This window comes from Rhincodon typus, chromosome 9 (assembly GCF_021869965.1).
Source record: "Rhincodon typus isolate 14 chromosome 9, sRhiTyp1.1, whole genome shotgun sequence".
NCBI lineage: Eukaryota > Metazoa > Chordata > Chondrichthyes > Orectolobiformes > Rhincodontidae > Rhincodon > Rhincodon typus.
Window position 1 is genome coordinate 82,883,001 of NC_063340.1, and position 22,902 is coordinate 82,905,902.

Below are 22,902 nucleotides of genomic sequence, written 5' to 3' on the forward strand. Positions count from 1 at the left end.
CCCCCTCCCCCATTTCTGAAGAAGGGTCTAGGCCCGAAATGTCAGCCTTCCTGCTCCTCTGATGCTGCTTGGCCTGCTGTGTTCAACCAGCTGAACACCTTGTTATCTCAGATTCTCCAGCATCTGCAGTTCCTACTATCTCTGGACACTGGATAACCAGTTTGGACACTGGGGAACTGGACTGGACGCTAGATAACCAGACTGAACACTGGGGAACTCGAATGTATACTGGATAACCAGGAGACAGCAGGGAACTGGACTGGACATTGGCTACCAGATTGGACAATGGGGAACTAGACTAGATTCTGGGAACCAGACTAGGCATTTGGTATCCAGACTGTGCAGTAGGTATCAAGACAGACACTGGGAAACCAGGCTGGGCACTGGGAACCAGGCTGAGCAATGAGTAACCAGATTGGACACAGGGGAACCGGGCTGAGCATTGGCTAATCAGGTTGGACACAGGGGAATTAGACTAGGTTTCAGACTGGCAACGGGGAACTAAACTAGACACTATGAGCCAAGTTGAACGTTGGCTGACCAGACTAGACACTGGGAAACTAGACTAGACTTTGGGGAGCTAGAATGGATTGGATAGCCAGAGGACAGTGGGGAACTAAACTGTACAATTACTACCAGATTGGACACTGGGGAACTAGACAGGATGCTGGGAACCGGATTCGGCACTGGGTATCTTGATTGTTTACTGTGAACTGTGAGTGGACACTGGGGAACCAGACTAGACTTTGGGGAAGCAGACTAGACACTGGGGAACTAGAATGGATACTGAATAACCAAACTGGGCTCTGGGGAACCATACTGAACTCTGGGGAACCAGACTGGACACTCAGGAACCAGACTGGGCATTGAGTATCCAGACGATGCACTGGGGAACCAGGCTGAGCACTGGGAACTGGTCTGAGCATGGGGTAACCAGACTGGACACTGGACAACTAGACTGGATTGGGCTATGAGTACTACAGTGGAGACTGAGGAATTAGACTGGAAACTGGGAACCAAACTGGCCAGTGGATAATCAGACTAGGCACTGGATAACCAGACTGAATATTGGAAAACCAGACTAAGCCTGGCTAAGCAGATTGGACACTGGGGAACCAGATTGGTCACTGGATAACAAGACTGGGCATTGGATAATCAGACTGGATGCTGGTTAACCAGATTGGACACTGGGGAACTTGACTGGGCACTGGGATCTAGACTAAGCACTGGGTAGCCAGACTAGGCATTGGGTAACCAGACCATGTTGCCTCCTTTCTGCCACTAGAGTGGGAACTGGGCAACCAAACTGCATTCAATCCCCCCATTCTCTCTACCATAAACTGAGAACTGGATAACAAAACTGTGTCCACCCAACCCCATGCCCTCGCACTCACTAAAAATGCAGACTCTGCCTCCTGACTAGGCAATGGGTAATTGGACCATGTCCCCACTTTGTGTAACTGGATTGAGCACTGCGTAAGCAGACTGGACTTTGGTTAACCAAACTGGCCACTGGGTAACCATACTATGTGTCCCCTTTCTGTGCAACCAAACTACTCACCTGGTAATCTGACTGAGCATTAGATAACCACGCTGGGCACTGGGTAACCAGACTGTGTGCTCCCCTTTCTGTGCACTCAGATTTGGCCCTGAATAACCAGATTGCTCATTGGGTAATCTGATCATTTTCCCAGAGTGGGAACTCGGCAACAAGACCATAACCAGTATCACTATTTTCTGCCATCAGCTTGGACACTGGATAACTAAATTGTGCTCCATTGTTACGACACATTCTGTGCCAAATATTCATAATTGGTTAACCAGATCATGTCCTCCATTCTATGCAACAAGACTAGATACTGAAAAACCAGAGTGGACTTTGGGTAACCAGTCTGAGTCTACCCACCCCTCCTGGCCATCTGCCACCAGATTGAGCATTGAGCAACCAGACCATGTGTCCCACTCTCTCTGCCATTGACTTGGCCCTGAGCAAACATATCATTTCTCTGTTTTAAGCCAGGGTGAGTACTAGGCATCCAGACCATGAATCTGCTCCTCTCTGACACCAGATTAAGCACTGAGCAACTAGACCATGTGTGGCCACTCTCTGCCACTGACTTTGCACTGAGCAAACATACCATTTCCTTGCTGTCTCTTTAACCAGATTGAACACTAGGCATCCAGACCATGAACCTCCTTCTTTTCTGCCACCAAACTTAGCACTGAGCAAATAGATCATGTGTTGACTACTCTGTGTCACTGACTGGGCAGACAGCAACCATACTAATTCCTTGCTCTTTGTTCAACCAGGCTGGGTACTGACTATCTCTACCATGTCCCCACCACTCTCTGCACAAATCTGGACACTGGGCAACTACACCATCTCTTTGGACCCTAAACTAGACTGAATAGCCTTCATCTGATGTCCGGAAGTGTGATCTTGGTAACCTGTCACAGGATCTCCCCTGTGTTACTGTAGCCCATCTCGGTCTGCAATTCTCTAAACTGCACCAGGGATTACTTAAGATTTTAACTTCAAACTGGAACTATGGTCTTCTGCTTTTGCATTCATCAACCCATGACTTCCCTATAATTAAAACCGGAGGAGGAAAATTGTAGGCTGGAGTTACATTGGTGGGAATATTTATCTACATTTGCTATTGCGCTTAAGACAAAAAAATCCAGTATCAGAATCAGCCTGGACAAAGGCAGGGATTGTGGATGAGTTGATTAGATGGTCAGTGGGATCAGAATTGAGATTTCCCAGGGTGGATATAGGAATTGTAAACTACTTAGATCCATGAATGGAATTCTCGGCAAAATGAGTTTACAATCTGTTATCCTGTCAAGGGAGACTTGTGAGCAGTGCTGGTCCTTCTTTGTAGTCACAGAGAGACATTCACAGTCATTCTGGCTTCTTGTGACTTGCTATAAAGTAATATTGGCAAAGGCATTTTAATGCATTAACGTAGAGATGGTGCCCAGTCCCTATTTGATATCTGTAAAAATCCATTAGACTTTTCTTTTTGCACATTTAATAATGCTTCTCATTTTGTTTTTAGAATGTGGGAAAGTACCACTATCCACCAGAGTGCGAAAAATGGTTATTTGAAAGAAATTATTACAGAAAAGCATTGTGTTCATTCCTGTACTCCATTGTCACATATTCAACTTGCTTGCTGCTGGAAATATTGTGCTTTCCCTTGTGATAAACAAGTGTGTGTTTGGGATATCCACAATCCTATCCTGCAGGTAATTTTTATTTCAGAGAGATGTGGCCTAAGAGTACGGTGGGTCAAGTGTTGCTTTGCTAAGTAGAAGCTGGAATGAAATTAAGTTCATATTAAATCGCAATTGACAATAGTGTTAATATAATTGCTGGATTGGGATCAAAAAGTTTAAATAAAAATGGTCAGTTTTATACTATGTTATGAGTGGGTGAGCAGGGATGAACTGACTCTTGTTCAGCTTCCTTCGTTCGTCCCAGTGAAGGTTTAAGTTCTTTTTTTGCATGAAGCTATACCTAACTCCAATTAGAGATAGCAAGAACTGCAGATGCTAGAGTCAATAAAGTGTGGAGTTGGAGGAACACAGCAGGTGAGGCAGCATCAGAGGACCAGGAAAGTCAACTTTTCGAGTTTACACCCTTCATTAGTAATTAACTGTGTTTTTCTCTGAACAATAAAGTGTCAATTAACAGTGTTTTCTTGATTCAAAGAGAGAGGCCAGTTAAACCTGAGGAAAACAATGAAAATGTGAAGTCAAGTATATGGCCTTCATACTGTCACTTAGGCCCACACACAGGTGCAAAGTTAAAGGGGGTCTAATGATTGTAGCAAGGTCAGCCAGCTGGACCTCATAGAATATGAGTTCCCTGTTTGGGACTGTTAGTCAGGTTCATTCAGGGAACTCTGGCTGACAAATAAAAAAGAGGAGTGTCAGAGATACTGACACTCTGATAGCTGACTCTGAGGCAGTACTAAAGTCACGGACTGTTCATGTGTAAATAAAGGGTGACGTGGTGATGGGATATCAGCCTCTGTGGAGTTATTTCAGGAGGCAATGTCCAATGCAAAAGAATTGGCCTGCTGTGTTCATCCAGCTCTACACCTTGTTATCTCAGATTTTCCAGCATCTGCAGTTCCTACTATAAGAACATAAGAACTAGGAGCAGGAGTAGGCAGTTTAGATTTCTTCGGTTGTCTTTGTGGCGTAGAGTTTCAACCTGATGTTGACTAACTGGTTTCTTGAATGAAGTCAGTCATAGTGAATGTTATAGTTATTTGTAATCCTTTATAAGTCTCCACTGTAGCTTTTATTGTGAAAACCAGGTGCCAAGTTCTTCAGAGGGAGAAGGATAGAGAGTGTAAAGGCAGCAGCTTCTCTTCAACAACTGTAGCACAGGTGCAACAATCCACCATTGCAGAGCCAATGACATAAATTAAAGACAGATTTTTAAAATCCAAAAATATACATTATTCATAAAATTTGTAAAGATACATTCCAAAATATTTAAACTTGAATATTATAGAAAATGCAATAAAATTAAACTTCTCTCCATAATGCAGTTCTATGTTGAAATGTCTCAATATCATTGCAATATTCTTGATATTTCACAATATACATTCATGACAGCATTCGGATTCAGGGATTCTGCACAGTTTACAGTTCCTTGGTATATTATGGCTGAAAGGCCTGGACTGTGGCCTTTCTCATGTGACTCTGTGGCTGTTGACCCAAGCTTTAGTACGTCCTTTGGGATAGAATCTTGAATTGTGAATTGTGCTAGTGAGCAGTACTTGATTATGGACTCTTGAAAATCAGCAAATTTTGGACTTCTTCATGAAGTTGATGGTCCTCCAACTGTGGTTAATGTTCAGCTCAGTATGCGTTCATGGGATCATCCAGTATAACAGACAATACAATGTTGTTGGAACTCTAGTTCCACCGGTAGAATTTACCGATTTTCATTATTTGGAATTTTCCTGCACTATCTATTTTATGTTAATGCAAACATTCATTGCAATGTTTATGCCCCTCTTTAAATCAAAGGAAGCTATTTTTGAAAAGAAGAATGACTATAAGCTCAAATTAGTGCCAAATAGTGGACAACTTTTATATTTTGGACTAGAATCCACTGCAGACTGGACTAGGAGTTTTGAATCTTATTTCACAGCAGATCTTTCACGTTGTTTAAATGCTTACTCTGAACTTCAGCCTTCTGAACTGACCAGCCATATAAATTCTATGGCTACAAGAGCAGGTCAGAGGCTGGGAATTTTGTAGCAAGTAACTCATCTCATGATTTCTTGAAACTGGATCACCTGTCAGGAATGTGATGGAGTCCACGCTACATGCTTGGATGAGTGCAGCTGCAACAAGATCGATGCCATCCAGGACAAGTAGTCCACTTGGTTGGCATCCTGGCCACCAACCTCAACATTCAGTCCTTCCAACAATGATGCACAGTGGTAGCAGTGTGTAACATATGCCAGATTTATAGCAGCAACGCCCCAAAAGTCCTTCGACAGCACCTTTTAAACCTGCAGTCTTTACTATCTAAAAGGGCAAGGGCAACCAATGCTTGGGCACATCATCATCGCTTCCATTCATGTGCCATCCTGAACTGGAAATGTATCACCATGTATCTGTCACAGGGTCAAAATCTTATAACTCCCTCAATAACATCACTGTGAGTGTACCTACCGTCCACAGACTGCAGTGGTTGTAAAAGGTGGCTCACCATCACCTTCTCAAAGGCAATTAGGGTTGGGCAATAAAAGGACAAACTAATGCATCTACACCCTGTGAATGAACAAAACATAAGTTGGCAATAAAATTATGTGAAATGTCTCGGCACAATGCAAAGTTCCCAAATAGTCAGTAAAAACAGAATTAATTTACTTGGTTGCTGAGGGATAGATTTTCAGCTTGCTGCCTGGGTTTAAAATACATTGCAGGTCTATCATCCATCATTGAAATTAATTTTAATGACTGTAAAAATTGAGCTGATTATATAGTGGGTGATTGATCAACACTTCCACTGTATATGCCTACGTGGCAAATTGAAAATCCAATCTATATTGTTGAGTGACAGTGATAATGTAAGTAACACTATAAGTGGTTTCTGATTCAACATAGATATTAATAAGCAGAACAATTTGTCAAATCTGATCCCAACTATACAAAAAACAAAATAATCTCCTATCACTTCTTGAATAACTGCACATGTCTTCCAGCCCATATATTAATCACAGTTTGTAATGACTGAGTGCTTCCTGGTATTGGCCAAAACTCGCCTTTTGCTTGACTTGACCGTCCCAATCTATGTCCTATTGTCATTGTTTAATTTCAAGTAGTGGCTCGGAATTGCTTTTCTAGCATTTAGTTCTTAATACCATCATGCTAGGTCCAAAATTTCCTGTGGTGCAGGTTGTCCTCTGCCAGAAATGAAAATGCACTACCACCAAAGGGTACCATCCAATTGGCTACTGTCTTTTGCCATTGTTCCTTGGCTTTAGACATTGTTTACTTTGGTGCTTCTCTTCCATTATTATGCAGAACAGGGCTATGATCTTTGGAGAGACCATTTCAGCTGCTTGTTCCTCTGAATGCACGGGGTCCCAAACATTTTTCAGGTCTCTGTAAGGAAAATTCAAAAACATTCACAACAAATTTCAGAAATCTCAGTTATACTGATATCAATAAATATAAATTTATGTTGGCGCTTTAATGATGTAAATACAGATGACTTGCTCGAGCTGGTCTTTAGTAGGAGGTGGAGCATTTAAATGGTTGGCTGTGGGTTTTTCACATATTTTGAAGCATCACAAATGATATAAGAAATTTAGCATGCGTCAATGTCTCAGTACAAAATCAGTAACGTGAATTTCTGTGCTGCCTTTTTACTCTGTAGTTACACTGAAAACTTCAGGAATCGATGCTCTTCATTTATTTTTGCTATCCTGATGATACATTCAAATAACTCCATGATAGATGCTTTCTTTTTTAAGGCTGAATAGCTTGAGTTTTATTAATGAGCATGCTACTGGAGTGAGCGATTGAAAAACGTAAAAAAGTTCTACAGTCTTATTTGCATTTAAAAGTTACGTATTCATTCATTTTTCAAAATAAATGTGAATCTGAATCACCAGGAGTGTAATATATGTTCACTTATCTTCAAATAAAATATTAAGTTGTAGATTGTTTTAGCACCATGGAACAAAGATCAATCTTGTTTGTTTAGAACCAAGTTTGTTTGACTGCCTCAGTTGGACAGGAAGTAAGTTAAAATAGCAAAAAAACCTCACATTTACATAGTGCAATTAATAATCCAGAATCTTTCCATCATAGTTAATTGATGGTATTCTATTCAGTATGTTCTGCACTTGGAATATTCTGACTGCACTGGTTTAAGTCAGTATTCTTATTTAAGTCTCAAGTAATGTATAGTTCCATGCATCTATTTTCTGTAGACCTTGGAGTTAAAAGGCCACCATCAATCAATTACTGCACTGGCATTTGGAAACCACAATGAACCAACACTTCTATGTTCTGCAGCTGAAGATTATGCCATTATATGGGATGTGGAAGCGTGTCGAATGAGTTTACAACAAGGTTAAGCATTTTTCTAATATTTTGCAATGATTAGAAATAGCTCTGGTTCCTTGACTTATCCTATATCTGTTTTATATAAAATAGGTTATTGGCTAGGATTATAACACCAAGGATGAATAATTATTCTTTATGTGCACAGTGAGAAAGATGGAGTTATTTAAGCATGAAATCTAGATACAGAGAAAAGCTATTTATGCTTGGAATGCCTGGTGCAATGACATGAGATCATGCTATTGCCAGGTTAAGTTGTACACTTGTTAAGACAATGAGAAATCATAGAAAAATCAGTGTCTAGATAGAATCAGGACTGCTTGACCATGATGGTGAAAAGTGGATAACAGTGAATCAACAGCATCTCTCCCAAATTTTGTTTCCATTTTATGCAATAATTTGCAACCGTCTACTTCACACTATCACACAAAGACAAAATGATCCCAAATGTCAAGCAATGTTGTGAATAATGCAAGGAAATTTCCTTTAGTTGGTATTTCTAATGAAGTCAGAATCATGAATGTTGTTCACACTTACAACAGATGAAATCACATGATTTGATGATGCTACAACATGCAGCAACCAAATTTAATGATGCGGAAATTATCTCCCAACTTTTGTTTATTCCACATTATCAACATCCCAATGTCACATGCTTTGATCCTTAGAATGGTTTACTGTGCTTCTTCTTTAAGTGTAAAGTATGTCCTCTCATTACGAAAGGAAATCCTCATCTTCTAATGGGACGCAGGGATAGTGCAGGAAACTGGTGCTGAAGTAGAAGATCAACCATGATTTCACTGAATGTGGGAGCAGGCTCGAAGGGTTATCTGGCATAGTCCTGCTCCAATTTCTTATGTTCTATGTTAATCATGAGGAGCAATGCAATACCCTTCCCACTGCCTGAAGAGATTGCCTTCAGCATTTATTTCCTGTTTTCTCCCCTTTGTCAATTTTTTGATCCAATGTGCTAACCTACATCTAATCTTTTCTTTTGGTGTCATCTTCTCTTTGGGACCAATTTTCAAATATCTTCTGCAATTCTGTTCAGAATGTAGAAAGAATTACTTGTCTCCAAAACCTTGGCTTAATGTCTGTATATATTTGTGTTTGTGTGGTTGTAATTTTTGACTTGATACTTGCAGGCTTGGTCCCAAGAGGAAATGTTGTAGGAACTCTGCTAGGAAAAGTTTTATATTTATGTTTCAGTCCAGATGACCAAGCACTGGCAACCTGCGCAGACAACAAAATCTATGTGTTGAGCTGCAAGGTGAGTTTAAAAACAATATCATAATTGCTTACCTTATTTTAGAGCTTAGTGATACTGAATTATTGGAGTCAGTTTTAACTTCCAGGATGGTTCAAGTTGGACAACAGGTGAGTGCAGAGTGCATAGGCCCTGTGTATTTTAATTGCCAAGCTTATCTGCAGTAGCTTATCTGCTGCTCATCAAAAATAGGTAGAAGGTGGCAGCTGGCTGCTTGGTTTAACCAGTCACAGAACAACTGGCTGCCACCAAACGTTTGTGGGGATGGAGATATGGGGACCCTAAAGGGTCACTGAACTAGAAACATTAGCTCTGTTTTTCTCTCTTCAGGTGCTGCCAGACCTGCTGAGTTTCTCCAGCACTTTCTGCTTTTCTTTCAGATTTCCAGCATCTGTAGTTCTTTGTTTTTTAGCAAAGTAAGGGGATTTGAGAATGTCTTGCAGAAGGGAAAGGGTGAATAGTCTGCAAAATGAGGAGGCAGTGAACCTTATGTCAGAATTCCAGACTTAAGAGCGGAAGAGCTGGTCTCTGTATCCAGGGTTCAAAGAGGGAAAGTGGTAGGAAGTGCATTTCATTTGGTGAAATAATATTCTATTTCATTCAGGCAGAAAACCTAGACCATTTTGTAACCAAACCTCTCCCTACATTTCTGCACTTGAATAGGGCGTTGTTTCTGGAGTAGATGAAGAAGAGAACAGGAAGTATTTGTCAAATGGTGACTGCTAGTTCTGGAGAGAAAGACTTCTTTGAAACTGCCTAATATACAATATGACTCAATCCTAATATTAATAAACCTCTTCATTTACACCAGTGCGGCATTTGAATTCACACAATAAGTCAGTTTTCTGAGTTCATAGAATCCCTACAGTGTGGGAGCAGGCCATTCGGCCCATCAAGTCCACACTGACAGTCCGAAGAGCATCCCACCCAGAACCACCCTAGACACTATGGGCAATTTAGCATAGCCAATCCACCTAACCTGCACATCTTTGGACTGTGGGAAGAAACCGGAGGAAACCCAGAGGAAATAGGGAGAATGTGCAAACTCCACATGGACGGTCACCTGAGGCCAGGATTGAACCCAGGTCCCTGGTGCTGTGAGGCAGCAGTGCTAACCACTGAGCCACCATTCTGCCCCAGAGTTGCCTGACTGTTATTTCAAACTCAGTGGTGTACTGCATATAATTTGAATATAATTCCATACAGTAAGCTAGCAGACAGGGTTTAAGAACACTACATTGTTAACCCTTGATTATTGTGCTGTTATAATCATATTATGGGGGGTTAACCAAGGAGACCACTCATTCCATCATGTCTGTGTCAGTTCTCTGCAAGAGAAACTCAGCTAGTACCACTCCCCTATATTTCTTCAATGCATTTATTTAAATCTTCAGATAATTATCTTATTCTGTTTTAAAAGGCATGATTGACTCTGCATCCACTGCACTTTAAGGCGGTGCATTCCAGATCCAAACTATCCACTGCGTCAAAATGATTTTCCTCAAGTTGCTTTTGGTTCTTTTACCATTCACATTAAATCAGTGTCCTTTAGGTCACAACCTTTCCATTAATGAAAACAGTTTCTCCCACCTACTCTGTCCACACTCCTCATGATTTTAACCACTTCTTTGAAATCCCCTCTCAAGTTTCTGAGGAGAACTTCTCCATCTTTTTCAATCAACCTACATAACTGAAGTCTCTCATCCCTGGAACTATTTATAAAATCCTTTCTTACACCCGTTTCCACACTGTAGGGATTCTATTCTATTCTACTCTACCACTGGGTCATAGGCTTCTAGTGTGAAAATATCCCTGTACAATTACCCTCTGTCTCCAATTTTGTATCCAATTGGCAAGTTCACCTGGAATCCCATATGATCTAACTTTACTAATTAGACTCCCATTTGGAACCTTGTCAAAGGCTTTACTAAAGTCCATATAGACAAAGTCTACCATTCTGACCTCAATCTTTTTTTGTTACTTCATTAGAAAAATTCAAATCAAGTTTGAGACAAGATTTCCTTAACACAAAACCATTCTGACTATCCCTAATCGAACCTTGTCTCTCCAAATGCATGTAAATCACCTCCAACAACTTACCCACCACAACTTACCCACCATCAATGTCAGACTCACCGGTCTACAGTTTCCAGACTTCTCCCTAAGGCCTTTCTTAAATCATCAGCCACCCACAAATCCCCCTGTTCTTCACCCATGTTTGTACATGATACAAATATTTCAGTTAGGGATCTCTGCAATTTCGACATAGTGGCTCAGTGGTTAGCACTGCTGCCTCACAGCGCTAGGGACCCGGGTTCGATTCCACCCTCGGGCGACTGTGTGGAGTTTGCACATTCTCTCCGTGTCTGCGTGGTTTTCCTCTGGGTGCTCCGGTTTCCTCCCACAGCCCAAAGATGTGCAGACTAGATGGATTGGCCATGCTAAATTGCCCATATTGTTCAGGGATGTGTTGATTAGGTGGGTTATAGGGGGCTGGGTCTGGGTGGGATGCTGTGAGGCTCAGTGTGGACTTGTTGGGTTGAAGGGCGTGTTTCCACACCGTAGGGATTCTAATTCTTGGCAAAGCTTTGTATCCTTCCTAAAGTGTGATGCCCTGAATTGGACATGGTGCTCTAGTTGAGACTATATTAAGGTTCACCATAGCTTCTTTGATTTTGTACTCTGTACTGCTATTTATAAAAGTCAGGATCCATATGTCTTATTAACTGCTTTCTTAATCTGCCATGCTATCTTCAATGATTTGTGCATGCATCTCTCTGGGTACCCATGGTCTTGCACCCCTTTTCCTCATTTGTTCCTCATTCCTCATTCTTCCCATCAAAATATATCACTTTACACTTGTATGCGTAAACTTTCATAAACTGTATATCATCATTCCATCAAGCTATTATGCATATTTAATGAATTAAAATAATGATCTAAATCTTATCTATTTTTCTTATGTATACTTAAAGAAAGTTAACCATCAGGTTTTTTAAATAGATTGTTAATGATGAATAAATGTAACTTTTTCACATTAATATGCAGGTGATAGGTTATTAGGCTAAAAAGAGAAATTCATAATCTTGTGAAACTGGCCTATTTATATGGCAGTGTTTAATGCTCCATTAGCAGGAAGATATTTTGGCAATCTTAGAAGGTCATCTTGGTGTGGTAACGGCTGCAGAATTTTGCCCTTGGCAGTTGAACATACTTGTATCGATCTCTGAAGACAGGACTTTTAAGGTATGGAGGTTCCAGTTTTTACACTTCTTCAATATATAAAGTTGTTTTTCTTGTAGAAAAATTATGTCAATTTAGTATTTCCAGCCTTGATCCTCTCAATCAGAAAACATATTCAGTTTTCTCCCTAAACTTGTCCAACTCCCACTCATTTCTCATAGTATCACCTGCTTTATTAATGTGTATTTTCCAGGCTCCAAAGACAAGTTATTCACTTCACAGACTGATCTTTGCCTCTTTTATTGTTATTTCTATCTCTACATAACTAAATTCAAACCATAACTACAAAAAGTATCTTTGCCTGTGATAGCAATTAAAGTGCCTCTAATCATTTCTGGTTAAATTATGCTGCAATTTCCGTTTCAATAGCCACTTCTGGTAGAGCAATAAAAATTCGAAGTGCACTATGCTTGAGAAAACATCTATGTACAACTCCTTCGCACTGAATCGATGGGGGAGAAATTCAGCTCAACATGCATCTATTTATTGTCTGAAAAGTTGGGGACCAGGACTCTAAAATTGCTTGGTGAAAGGGCTGTGTTCTCCTCAGTTGCCCTGTTGATAGCCGAAGCTTGTCTAATGCTATATATAGGCAGACTTGTAAATGGGCAGGCTGCTTGTAGGACCCCAATGCAAAATAAAAAGTACATTGTGCCGAGCACTCCTAATTGTACTGAGGTCTTGAATGACCTAACCCCTGGTCTTTGAAGAGACCATTGCAGGCCAGTCAAGAAACTCCTTCTCAAAGCAGTTTTGGTAGAGAAAAACTGTTCCAATTGGCAACAAAAGTGGAGGAAATTATATTCTTTTCTGCACGGGAGTTGTGTGAGGTATAATGCACTGCCTGGAAAGGATGGTGAAAACAGGTTCAATTGTAACCTTCAGCAGGAATTGTGCATATATTTAATGTTGTCTAATTTCTCCTTAAAACAAGTTAGATAACTCCAACCAGAAAGTTATGAATGAATTTGCCCAGATTCCCACAATACCGAAGCAGTCAAATCACAATATATACAAGCCGGTGCCAATGTGAAACAGCCCTAACTTTATTAGGAAACAAGTTACAATAGCTTTATTTAGCCCCTTAAGCTTACTATAATTATTGAGTCTATTGTAGCTTTATGCAGTCACTGTCTCTCTGACTCTCTGTCTCTGGGACTGCGTAATTGCTTTCTCTCTTCCCCTGTCTCTGTTTCTCTGGATGGCTAGCAGAGGCCTTTTGCCATGCTGGCCTCTTTGGAAGGCCTCCAGATGATTCAAGAGTGTGGTCTGCAGGTGAACAATCTTTTTAGATTGTTTTCTGGAACTTTCTATAGTTCTGGCCAATCTGAGAGACTCACGTAATAGTTTGAAACCGTGTCAATTATTTGGATGGCCGCTACTGTTTGTTTCTTTGTGTAGCAGGACCTGGTGCCTTTCTGTCTCGGCCCTCCTTTGTTTGGTAAGATAAGTTGTTGGGGATATGTCTGTCCAGGATAACTGAGATAACAAGGTGTAGAGCTGGATGAACACAGCAGGCCAAGCAGCCTGCTCCTATGATGCTGCTTGGCCTGCTGTGTTCATCCAGCTCTACACCTTGTTATCTCAGATTTTCCAGCATCTGCAGTTCCTACTATCTCTGTCCAGGATAACTGTTGCCTTTTACGCTATGCTAAGGTCATTAGCGCCTGGGTGCTGTGTTTGCACAGTGTCTGATGTGTGGGTTTGTGACTGCAGCATTTTACTTGGCTAATGTACCCAGCATCTCTTGCTGTTCGGCCAAGTTAGCAGTCTATCTGTGTTTTAACAACCAGGAGGCTGCTACATTAAAAAGGAGGCATTTGCAAAGTTACAGAGAAGGAGCAAGGGAGGGCGATTAATTGGGTAACTCATTTCAGAAACCTGGTGCAGGCATGTTTGTGCTGTATCTGCTTATAATTCTATAAAACTTACCATATCATGAAACCAAAAGGAGCAAACAAGAGTAAAAGTACTGAGGATTGACAACAGCCTGAATTCCAGCCTCCCCTGTCTGCAGACTGATTCAATGCCAGAGCCACTCAAATTTGACAGGGCTGCAACCCAGCAAACTGCCTTGTGACAGCCCTTTAGCACCTTCAGTTCATTGTAGCTCCCTTCTAGTGAGAACTGAGGCTGAATTTGTCTTGGGTGTAGAGAAGTTGCACTGTTAGCATACATCTTGCTGGATGTAGAATCTCCCCTCTTATTACTATGTTTTCAAACACTGTGTTAACTTCAAAACTGCTATTGTATTAGATTCCCCCATTAATTTTCACAAAAGACTCCTTTTATTAGCCCTTCCAGATATCATTCCTGTTGAACCCTTCATTTGGTTCCAATATTCTTTGTATATTAGGGAATTCAGGAGTACGTACTATACTCCCAATTATCATTGTCATGTGCAGTTTCAACATTACCTCATGGTGTTCATCTCAGAAGCAGGGTTAACTGCAACCTATGAAGATCATAGATAGAGGAGCAGAAGTTGGCCATTTAGTAGTCTGCTCCGCCATTCAGTGAGATCATGGCTGATCTGATAATCGTCAACTCCACTTCCCTGCCATTTTCCCTTAACCCTTGATTCCCTTGCTGATTAAAAATCTGTCTATTTCAGTCTTGATCAGCCAATTTATCAAACCAACTCCATGATCAGATTCAGAATCAATTTAGTGAGCAATCCTGAAGCACCAGTTCAAATCTTGGCTTTTTTTGATATTGAGAGATAGTAAGAACTGCCAATGCTGGAGTCAGAGATAATACCGTGTGGAGCTGGAGGAACGCAGCAGGCCAGGCAGCATCAGAGGAGCAGGAAAGTTGATGTTTCAGGTCTGGACCCTTTTTCTGAAAAAATGTCAACTTTCCTGCTCCTCTGATGCTGCCTGGCCTGCAGTGTTCCTCCAACTCCACACTCTGTTATCTCTTTTTTTGATATTGCTTTGTTTACATCATGGATACTAGTGCAGCCAGAACAGCATAAACTCGTGCAAGTTTGCCACAGTTGAAGAATGTATATCAAAGTGTCATAATGTTGCCTAATTACTGGAAGAGTACTTTAAGTACAAAACACTTCATTGGCTTGGAACGTCACCATGAGTTGCTCAACCTCCCAAGCACCAGAAAAGGTGACTGTTTGCTGTTCATGCTGCTACTTGGAAAAGTTGTAATAGCTAAGTAGAATTAGTTTAGGGATTCACTCATCAGTTATAGCTGGTGCAGATCCACATTGTAAAACCACTTATAATTCAAGCATACTGCCAGTTTCACTCAATGTATGATAAAGAGCACTTATTTTACTGAAATTGAGTTTGAGGAAGAGCAACTCTGTCAATAGTGTTTAGAGGACTATTAAATGCATTCAGAGCAAGAAGATCAATTTTTCTGTCATAAACTCTGCAGAACTTAGATCTGTTGTTCATTATTGTAGAATTGCAAGATTGCAAAACTAAACTGCAGACAGTTGCCAGCAAAATACACTCCCCCCAACCCCCACCACCACCATCCTGCTGTCCAATCTAGCTTGGCACTGACTGAAATTATTGTGTCCTGAAAGTTAAGTGTTACTTTGGTTCTTGATTGGTACCTGAAGTGTGTCTAAAGCAGGGAGTTGGTCAGCTCAGTTGGCTGGATGGCTGGTCTGCAATGCAGAACGATGCTAATAGCGCGGGTTCAGTTCCCACTGTGGCTGAGGTACATGAAGGACTGTCCTTCTAAAACTCTCCCCTTGCCTGAGGTGTGGTAACCTCGAGGTTAAACCTCCATCAGCTGTCTTTCTAATGAGAGATCAGCTCCCTGGTCCAGCAGAATTATGCCAATTTTATCTATGCCTAAAACAGATGACAAGGATAGGAGGACAAAGTAGTTTGGTCCTTGGGCATCTCCCCTCTGATATACCATCTATTGCCTTGCAGGAATTACACCAGGTTTGGTGCATTACTGAATCATGAGTATTAGTGATACATTTAAAGCTTTTAAAAGTTGAATTCTAAGGCACATGTCCTTTAGAAAATGCCTACTAGATATAGAAATTTATATTTGGAAACATATTGCTGTGCAGTATAACAAACATTATTCTGAACCGATGGTATTTCTGTTTTTTATCTAAGGTTTGGGATCTCACTAGTAATGTATTACTGTATCAGTCAGCAGTTTTATCAGGTAAGTATGCATCAGTCTTATTAAATTTTTCATCAGCGAGGATAGCGTCATAGACCTTTACAGCATGGAAACAGACCCTTCAGTTCAACTTGTCTGTGCTGATCAGATTTCATAAATTAATCTATTTTCCAGCATTTGGCCCATATCCCTCTCAACCTTTCCTATTCATGTACCTATCCAGATGCTTTTTAAATGTTGTAATTGTACCAACCTCCACCACTCCCTCTGTCAAATAATTCCATACATACAGCACCCACTGCATGAAGAAGTTGCCCCTTAGGTACCTTTTAAATCTTTCCCCTCTCACCTTAAACCTATGCCCTCTAGCTTTGGACTCCTGGCTATTCACTCTACCCATGTCCCTCATGATTTTATAAACTTCTATAAGATCACCCCAGATGTGTGGATTATTTAACATGTAACCATTTCTAAGCTGTATGTTTGATAGTATTGCTCCTGATATAATCCTGAAGTATTTCATTTATGTCTAGGCTCTCCTCTGTTAAGCTTGTGCATGGACAGCAGAGTTAATCAGTTTATTACTGGCTCTGCTAATGGTCAGGTAGGAGGAGTGATTTTCAGATTTTTGTTTGGAGAAATGCTAATATAGTTTCTTCCCATGCCACATGTTCTTTGTATAAGCATAGTGCTGAATCAAATTTGGTTTCAATCTTCAATGTAACCTGCAATTTACTAACATTCTATTAATCAGCCTTTTTATGTATAGCCAACATCTACTTGCTTTGTTATATTTCAAATATTGCAACTCAGGGAATCACGCCTTATGCAAAGTATATATTGTTCTTGTGACTAAATCAGCTGAAGTTTCATTTTCATAAAATTGTATCATATCACAATGGAACAAATAGTGAGTATGAAAATTGGCATCATGGTATTGTTTAATCTTTGCTTTTTGTAAGTTATGCTAAAATAGTACTGCACTTCTTTCATTTATGCTCATCTCCATTCTCAAAAACAGCCAGCAAAGTAGATGGTGCATATAAATAAGCTGAAGTTAATATAAAATAAAACTCCTACATTTAAAAACAAGTATTTAAGCCAAACCAATAAGTCATGTTTATTTTCCAGAAATAAATCAAAAAGACTTGCTACTCTGTCTCCAAGAAAATCCCTTACAAAGTTACTTTGAAATTGCCCTACCATTTCCAAATATCAGCATGACTCCTTTCAACAGCATAACATTTTCATATATAGTAACAAGAACCCAAGAAGATTGGTAAAGATCGAATTTTTGATCTACAGGTTATATCGTGAAGTCCTTGGCTAAGGTCATTCATGAATCAAATGACTAATCATTTAGCAATTTAGTAGAAAAGAACATGATTCAGTACAACTTCTAGCTGGAAAGTGCTGTGTTGGGGGATTGCAGTTTTCAAAGCTGGCTTACAAATATGCTAAAATTTCCCTCCAGTGATGCAAATGAAGAGTAACATGCACGTATATGCTGCCTTTCATAATGTTATGACATCACTTAATGCTTTACAGCAAGATAATACCTGCAATGTTGAAATGTCCCAGGTACTTAGTAGTGACATTATATAACAAAATGTGATTTTGAGCTATGTTAGGTTTTATTAGCATAGATGTCAAAAGCTTGGTCAAACGCATAGGTTTCAAGAATGCCTTAAAGAAGGAAAGAGAAGTAACAGAGATTTAGGGAGGTAATTCCAGAGTTTAGGATTTCGGGGACCTGAAGGCCCAAGTTCCAATTGTGAAATAATAACGTGTGGGAGATACTCAAGAGGCTAAAATTGTAAGAATGAAGAGATTTTGGTGTTTGTTGACCTGGAGGAGATTATAGAATAAGGGAGGAGGCTGAGGCTATGCAGGAATTTGAAAACAAGACTGAGAATTTTAAAATTGACGCATTGCTTAAGTGGGAGCAATAAACACCAGTAAGCACAGGTATGATAGATGCAATGAGGATTTAACGTAAACAAAATACCTTTGAAGTGTTATCATTGTTGTAATACCGCTAGTGAAATTGAGTTAACTATATAGAATAGGAAGAGGAAAATCGAGTGGTTTTGCCTTAGAGCTTCTTAAAGCATGGTAATCTCAGTAATTTTTTGAGTTAGTGGCTGTTTGCAACTTATGAAACAGGTACTTATTAATGTAATAACTTCAGATACATACATTCATAATTTATGTTTTATTAATTAATTCTAATTTGCTTCTTACAGCTAGATGTTTTCACTTTGTTACATGAGCAACAATGCCGTCGTGTGCTGCACGTTGACCTAGCAAAAGAACAGCAGAAATACTGCTGCAAGATCCAGCGGAAAGTCAAGTTATCAGAGAATTCAGGTACTCAACAGGATTCATTAATTTGAACCTCACTCAGTCCAACCTTATTATTTTGTTTAATATTCTTATTTCAGGAAGAGGTAGTTAGCTCAATTAGCTGGATGACTAGAATGTGGTTCTGAAACATACCGATAATGTGGGGTTTGATTTCCCTTTCCAGATGAGACACACTTGGGACCTTCATCCTCACTCTGCGCATGATAAAATAGTGACATAAGCTGTAGTTAGGCAACTCTTGAATAATGCAAACCTGAACACAATGGATAACTTTATTTATCATCTTGAGCTAGGTGTGACTACTTTTGCAGCTGCTACAGGACAGTGAAAGTGTTGCCTCCATGACTGAGTAGGATGAGCTGCAGAATAGTTTGGATATAGTTGGGAATGGTTCAGTAGATGACAGATTAAATTCAGAAGTGAGGAAGGGTCAGTTGACCTAAAATGTTAACTCTGATTTCTCTCCACAGGTGCTGCCAGGCTTGCTGATCTTTTCCACTATTTCTGTTTTTGTTTCTGATTTACAGCATCCGCAGTTCTTTAGGTTTTATTTATATTTATGTAGATGTTGTTGTCCTTATATTTTCTTAAAAAATTCTGCCACTGATGTGTTGCTGGCCAGGCAAGCCCATCCATAACTGCCCTCGAAGTGAGTGGTTTGCTAGGGCATTTCAGAGGTTGTTAGCAGTCAACCACTGTTGCGGGTTTGAAAGCACAGACTAGGCAAACAGATCTTCCTTCCATTTGTGAATCAGATCTGTTTTTATGGCACTCAGTGATCATTTCACAAGACCAGCTTTCATTTTCAGATTTTTATTAACTGAATTTAAATTCTACCAATAGATCCCTATCCCTGGGTCTCTACTCCAGTGACATGCCACTGTGTCCCCTCTGATTAAGGTATATTCAGAGAATAGACATGTACATTTTACTGGGCAGAGTCTGTCTCTTTGAGATAGAGATAATATATTCATGACCAAAGCTAGAAATGTAGTAGGCTCTGCTGCTGAATAATCAGCTGAAAAAAAACACTTTTTTACATTTTGTACATTACATTATATACACAACCAATATTGTAGCATCATAATTCCTAGGTTTCATTTTAACTTCCATATTCACATTTTATTCCTTTTGTTATTTTTTTTATTTACAGATGTTGACAGTATTAACAGCCTGAGGAATTGCAAGAATCTTCACTATTCTTCATCCTACCTTAATGGTAATAATTTGGAAAGTGGACCACATGCATGTATTGAACTTCCAATCCTCAGAATGTCTCATTGTGAATATTTATTAAGTAGTTTACTGAAAAAAGATTCAAGGTATGTATTTTCACTCATTTTAAATTGTTAACGGATGCAACTTTAAATAAGAAAGTGTTGAATTTGTGTAAAAACTCAATTGACCCCAATATTACCCTGCCCCCACCCTAATACTGTTGGCATTGGCAAGTGAGCTGATAGCCTAAATTTGAAAAAGGCTGGAAAAGGAGGGCAGGCACTATCTTCAGACAGTTCCCTGTGAGCATTGGCGCAGCCCCCAGAAGTTAGTACCTCCTCTTCCATTTTCCCTGAATAGACTTTAAAACCCACCGCTCTAGAACCTTTTGCCCCACCATAACGGGGCCAAACCCTTTCACCTAAAACTCTTCTGTTTTGCCCAGGTTCAGTGTTCCGTTCAGCTTTCTTCTTGAAACTGGTTGCAGTCCTGGCAGTATTCAGTACCGAGCTTTGGTGCTCTTGGGACTCATGGAACTGTGACAGCAGATCCAGAGAGTGGAATATTGCCCGACTGAGGGGCAGCAGTCTAACATTGCCCACACAGGTCTCTTCAGATAACCACATTCATCTCCCTGTAAGATTCTATACATTGATTGATACAAAATATTCAGATCTAGTTGTACCAGCATTTGCAGCTCCATTTATACACAATTGCCAAACAATCGATGGATGTTCTATGTGACATTATTCTCTGTATATTTCCTTCTGGCTGTGATACATACCTAATCCAGATTACTAAGAGTGACAAAGGATGATATTAGTGAGACATTGTTCATCCACTCTGGGGTAGCAGGGTGCTTCACTGTTTATCACTGCTGTCTCACATCGCACAGGTCTCGGGTTTGATTCTACCCTCAGGCGACTTTCTGTGTGTAGTTTGCACATTCTCCCTGTTTCTGCATGGGTTTCCTCCAGGTGCTCCAGTTTCCTCCCACAGTCCAAAAATGTGCAGATTAGGGGCATTGGCCATGCTAAATTGCCCATAGTGTCCAGGGATGTGTAGGCGAGGTGGATTAGCTGTGGGAAATGCAGGATTACAAGGATAGGGTAGGGGAGTGGGTCTGGGTGGGATTCTTTTCGAACGGTCAGTATGGACTAGATAGACTGAATGGTCTGCTTCCACACTGTGGGGATTCTTTGATGCTAATTCCTCATAACAATAGCTGATTTAAACAGATTAATAGTATGCAAAGATGTCAACCTTGTGTCTAATTTTAGAAGGATTAACAAAGTAAACACAAACCGCTACAGTTTCATCATTCTTACTTCAGTGCAGTGTTAAATAAATGGATTGAATGTTCGGAATAAATTGGAGAATTATCAGAAGAGAGATCAGTTGGGGCATTGACATCCAAAAAGCCTGCAGCAAATAAAATTGCGCTCTCTTTTTAATTGGAACAGAAGTAACAATGAAAAGCTTGCAGAAAGCAAAAAAAAACCCTTCTAATTCAAGCCAAGACCTGAATCCATCTGACTGGCTACTGAATTGGGGATTGCTCCAGTCAGCAACAACATGACTTCAATGCCAAAAAACAAAACATGAACTTCGAGAAAAGTCACCTCATTGGCCCTTTTGTTCTGGATTTTAATCCACAGACTTCATGCCTTTTTTGCACAAATGTTTCAATATTTTCCAGCTATGATATTCCTAAAAAATCTGTCTATCGTTTGTGGGAATGAATGTGTGTGTGTGTATTTGGAGCACAAGGGGCATAATTTAAGTTTGTGTTAGTGATTGATAATCTGTTTTTGTCATATTAGAGAACAAGTTTCTTATAATAAATACAGTTTTGTACTTGGCCTTATCATAGATAGTGGTCGGAGTCAGGCAATAGCCACCCTAATGATTAAATTGGTTATATTTCAAGTTGTGACAATTCAAAAAAAAAATGAAGCTTGATTTTCAGTGCATTATTCCCACCAGGGTCATGACAGTGTTAATCGTGTGTGTCTTATCATCATTACCACCATTTTAGCATAGTGCCCATAAATGGGACTAATTAAATAGGTCTTTCAAGGGGTTTGTGCAGGCAAGCATAACTTCTTTCTGTACTGTAGCATGACACAATTATTTGATTTTGCTGATTGTTCTTATTTGGTCATTTTAACTTTTTACTTGTAACCCTTTGCTTTCTATTTCAGTTTTACACCAGAAAACTCCAGCAGTCTATGGGTAGGGACTATAAATGGCTTATTCAATGTTAATTTGGCCACTGGGGAAATTGATGCTGCTGTCCATTTTGAAGGTAATTTTTGTATTCTCTGTGTATCTTTTTATCATCTATTCCGTTCTTAGCTATTGTGATCCTATTTTAATTACTTAAGTGCTGAACCATTTCCAGTTTTACCAAAATAATTTGTCTTCTTTCATAACTTTTTTTTAGATACAAAATGCTCAGAAGTCTCAGTACATTAATAACATAAAATATTTTGTTTCAGATCATCTAGGTTTAAGCATTCGGACAGCTGGCTCTTATGCAATAGGAAGCAGAAACACTAACAAGGCAAGAGAAAATACTTAGAAATCTCTTTAATCGGAAATGAATAAAATATATTATTTTAATGCTGTATATGTTATATTTATCATGTTACAGAATTCATATTTTATCCCTATGGCAATAAATTATGTGTCAGTGCAGTAATGCTGTCCGTTGGAGACTTATCCCTCACCGTAATTGTTCTCTTGCATCCCAACTCATTGTCTTCAATCAATCTCCCATGGCTTGTCATATTCTACATGCCAATATGCACCTCTCACAGCCAGTCGCTAAGGCCCCTCCTATTGCCCATTCTACAGTGTGTCCCCAGCCATTTCATGTCATTCTTCGTGCTGTCCTTGGCAATTCAAGCCTTGTATTCCCATTCATTCAGTATGCATTATGTACAAAAGCAAAGAACCATATAATAACAATGACAAGTTTGGAATCGCTGAGGAAGAAAAACACCCGTTCACAAATCTTCCTTAAAAAACACTGTGTTTCAGACATAACACAGTGTGGAGCTGGAGGAACACAGCAGGCCAGG

The 22,902-nt window shown here is 39.9% G+C and overlaps 1 protein-coding gene across 1 annotated transcript in view; it reads left to right on the plus strand.

The window, feature by feature from the left end:
• Nucleotides 1-22,902, plus strand: part of wdr27 (WD repeat domain 27) — a 240,921-nt gene that overhangs the window by 990 nt on the left and 217,029 nt on the right. The window contains 10 exon segments of the mRNA XM_048601376.1: nucleotides 3,063-3,252; nucleotides 7,476-7,617; nucleotides 8,754-8,878; nucleotides 12,008-12,121; nucleotides 16,222-16,273; nucleotides 16,765-16,835; nucleotides 18,478-18,601; nucleotides 19,752-19,920; nucleotides 22,021-22,124; nucleotides 22,318-22,382. Of these exon segments, the coding sequence (XP_048457333.1) occupies nucleotides 3,063-3,252; nucleotides 7,476-7,617; nucleotides 8,754-8,878; nucleotides 12,008-12,121; nucleotides 16,222-16,273; nucleotides 16,765-16,835; nucleotides 18,478-18,601; nucleotides 19,752-19,920; nucleotides 22,021-22,124; nucleotides 22,318-22,382 (1,156 nt within the window).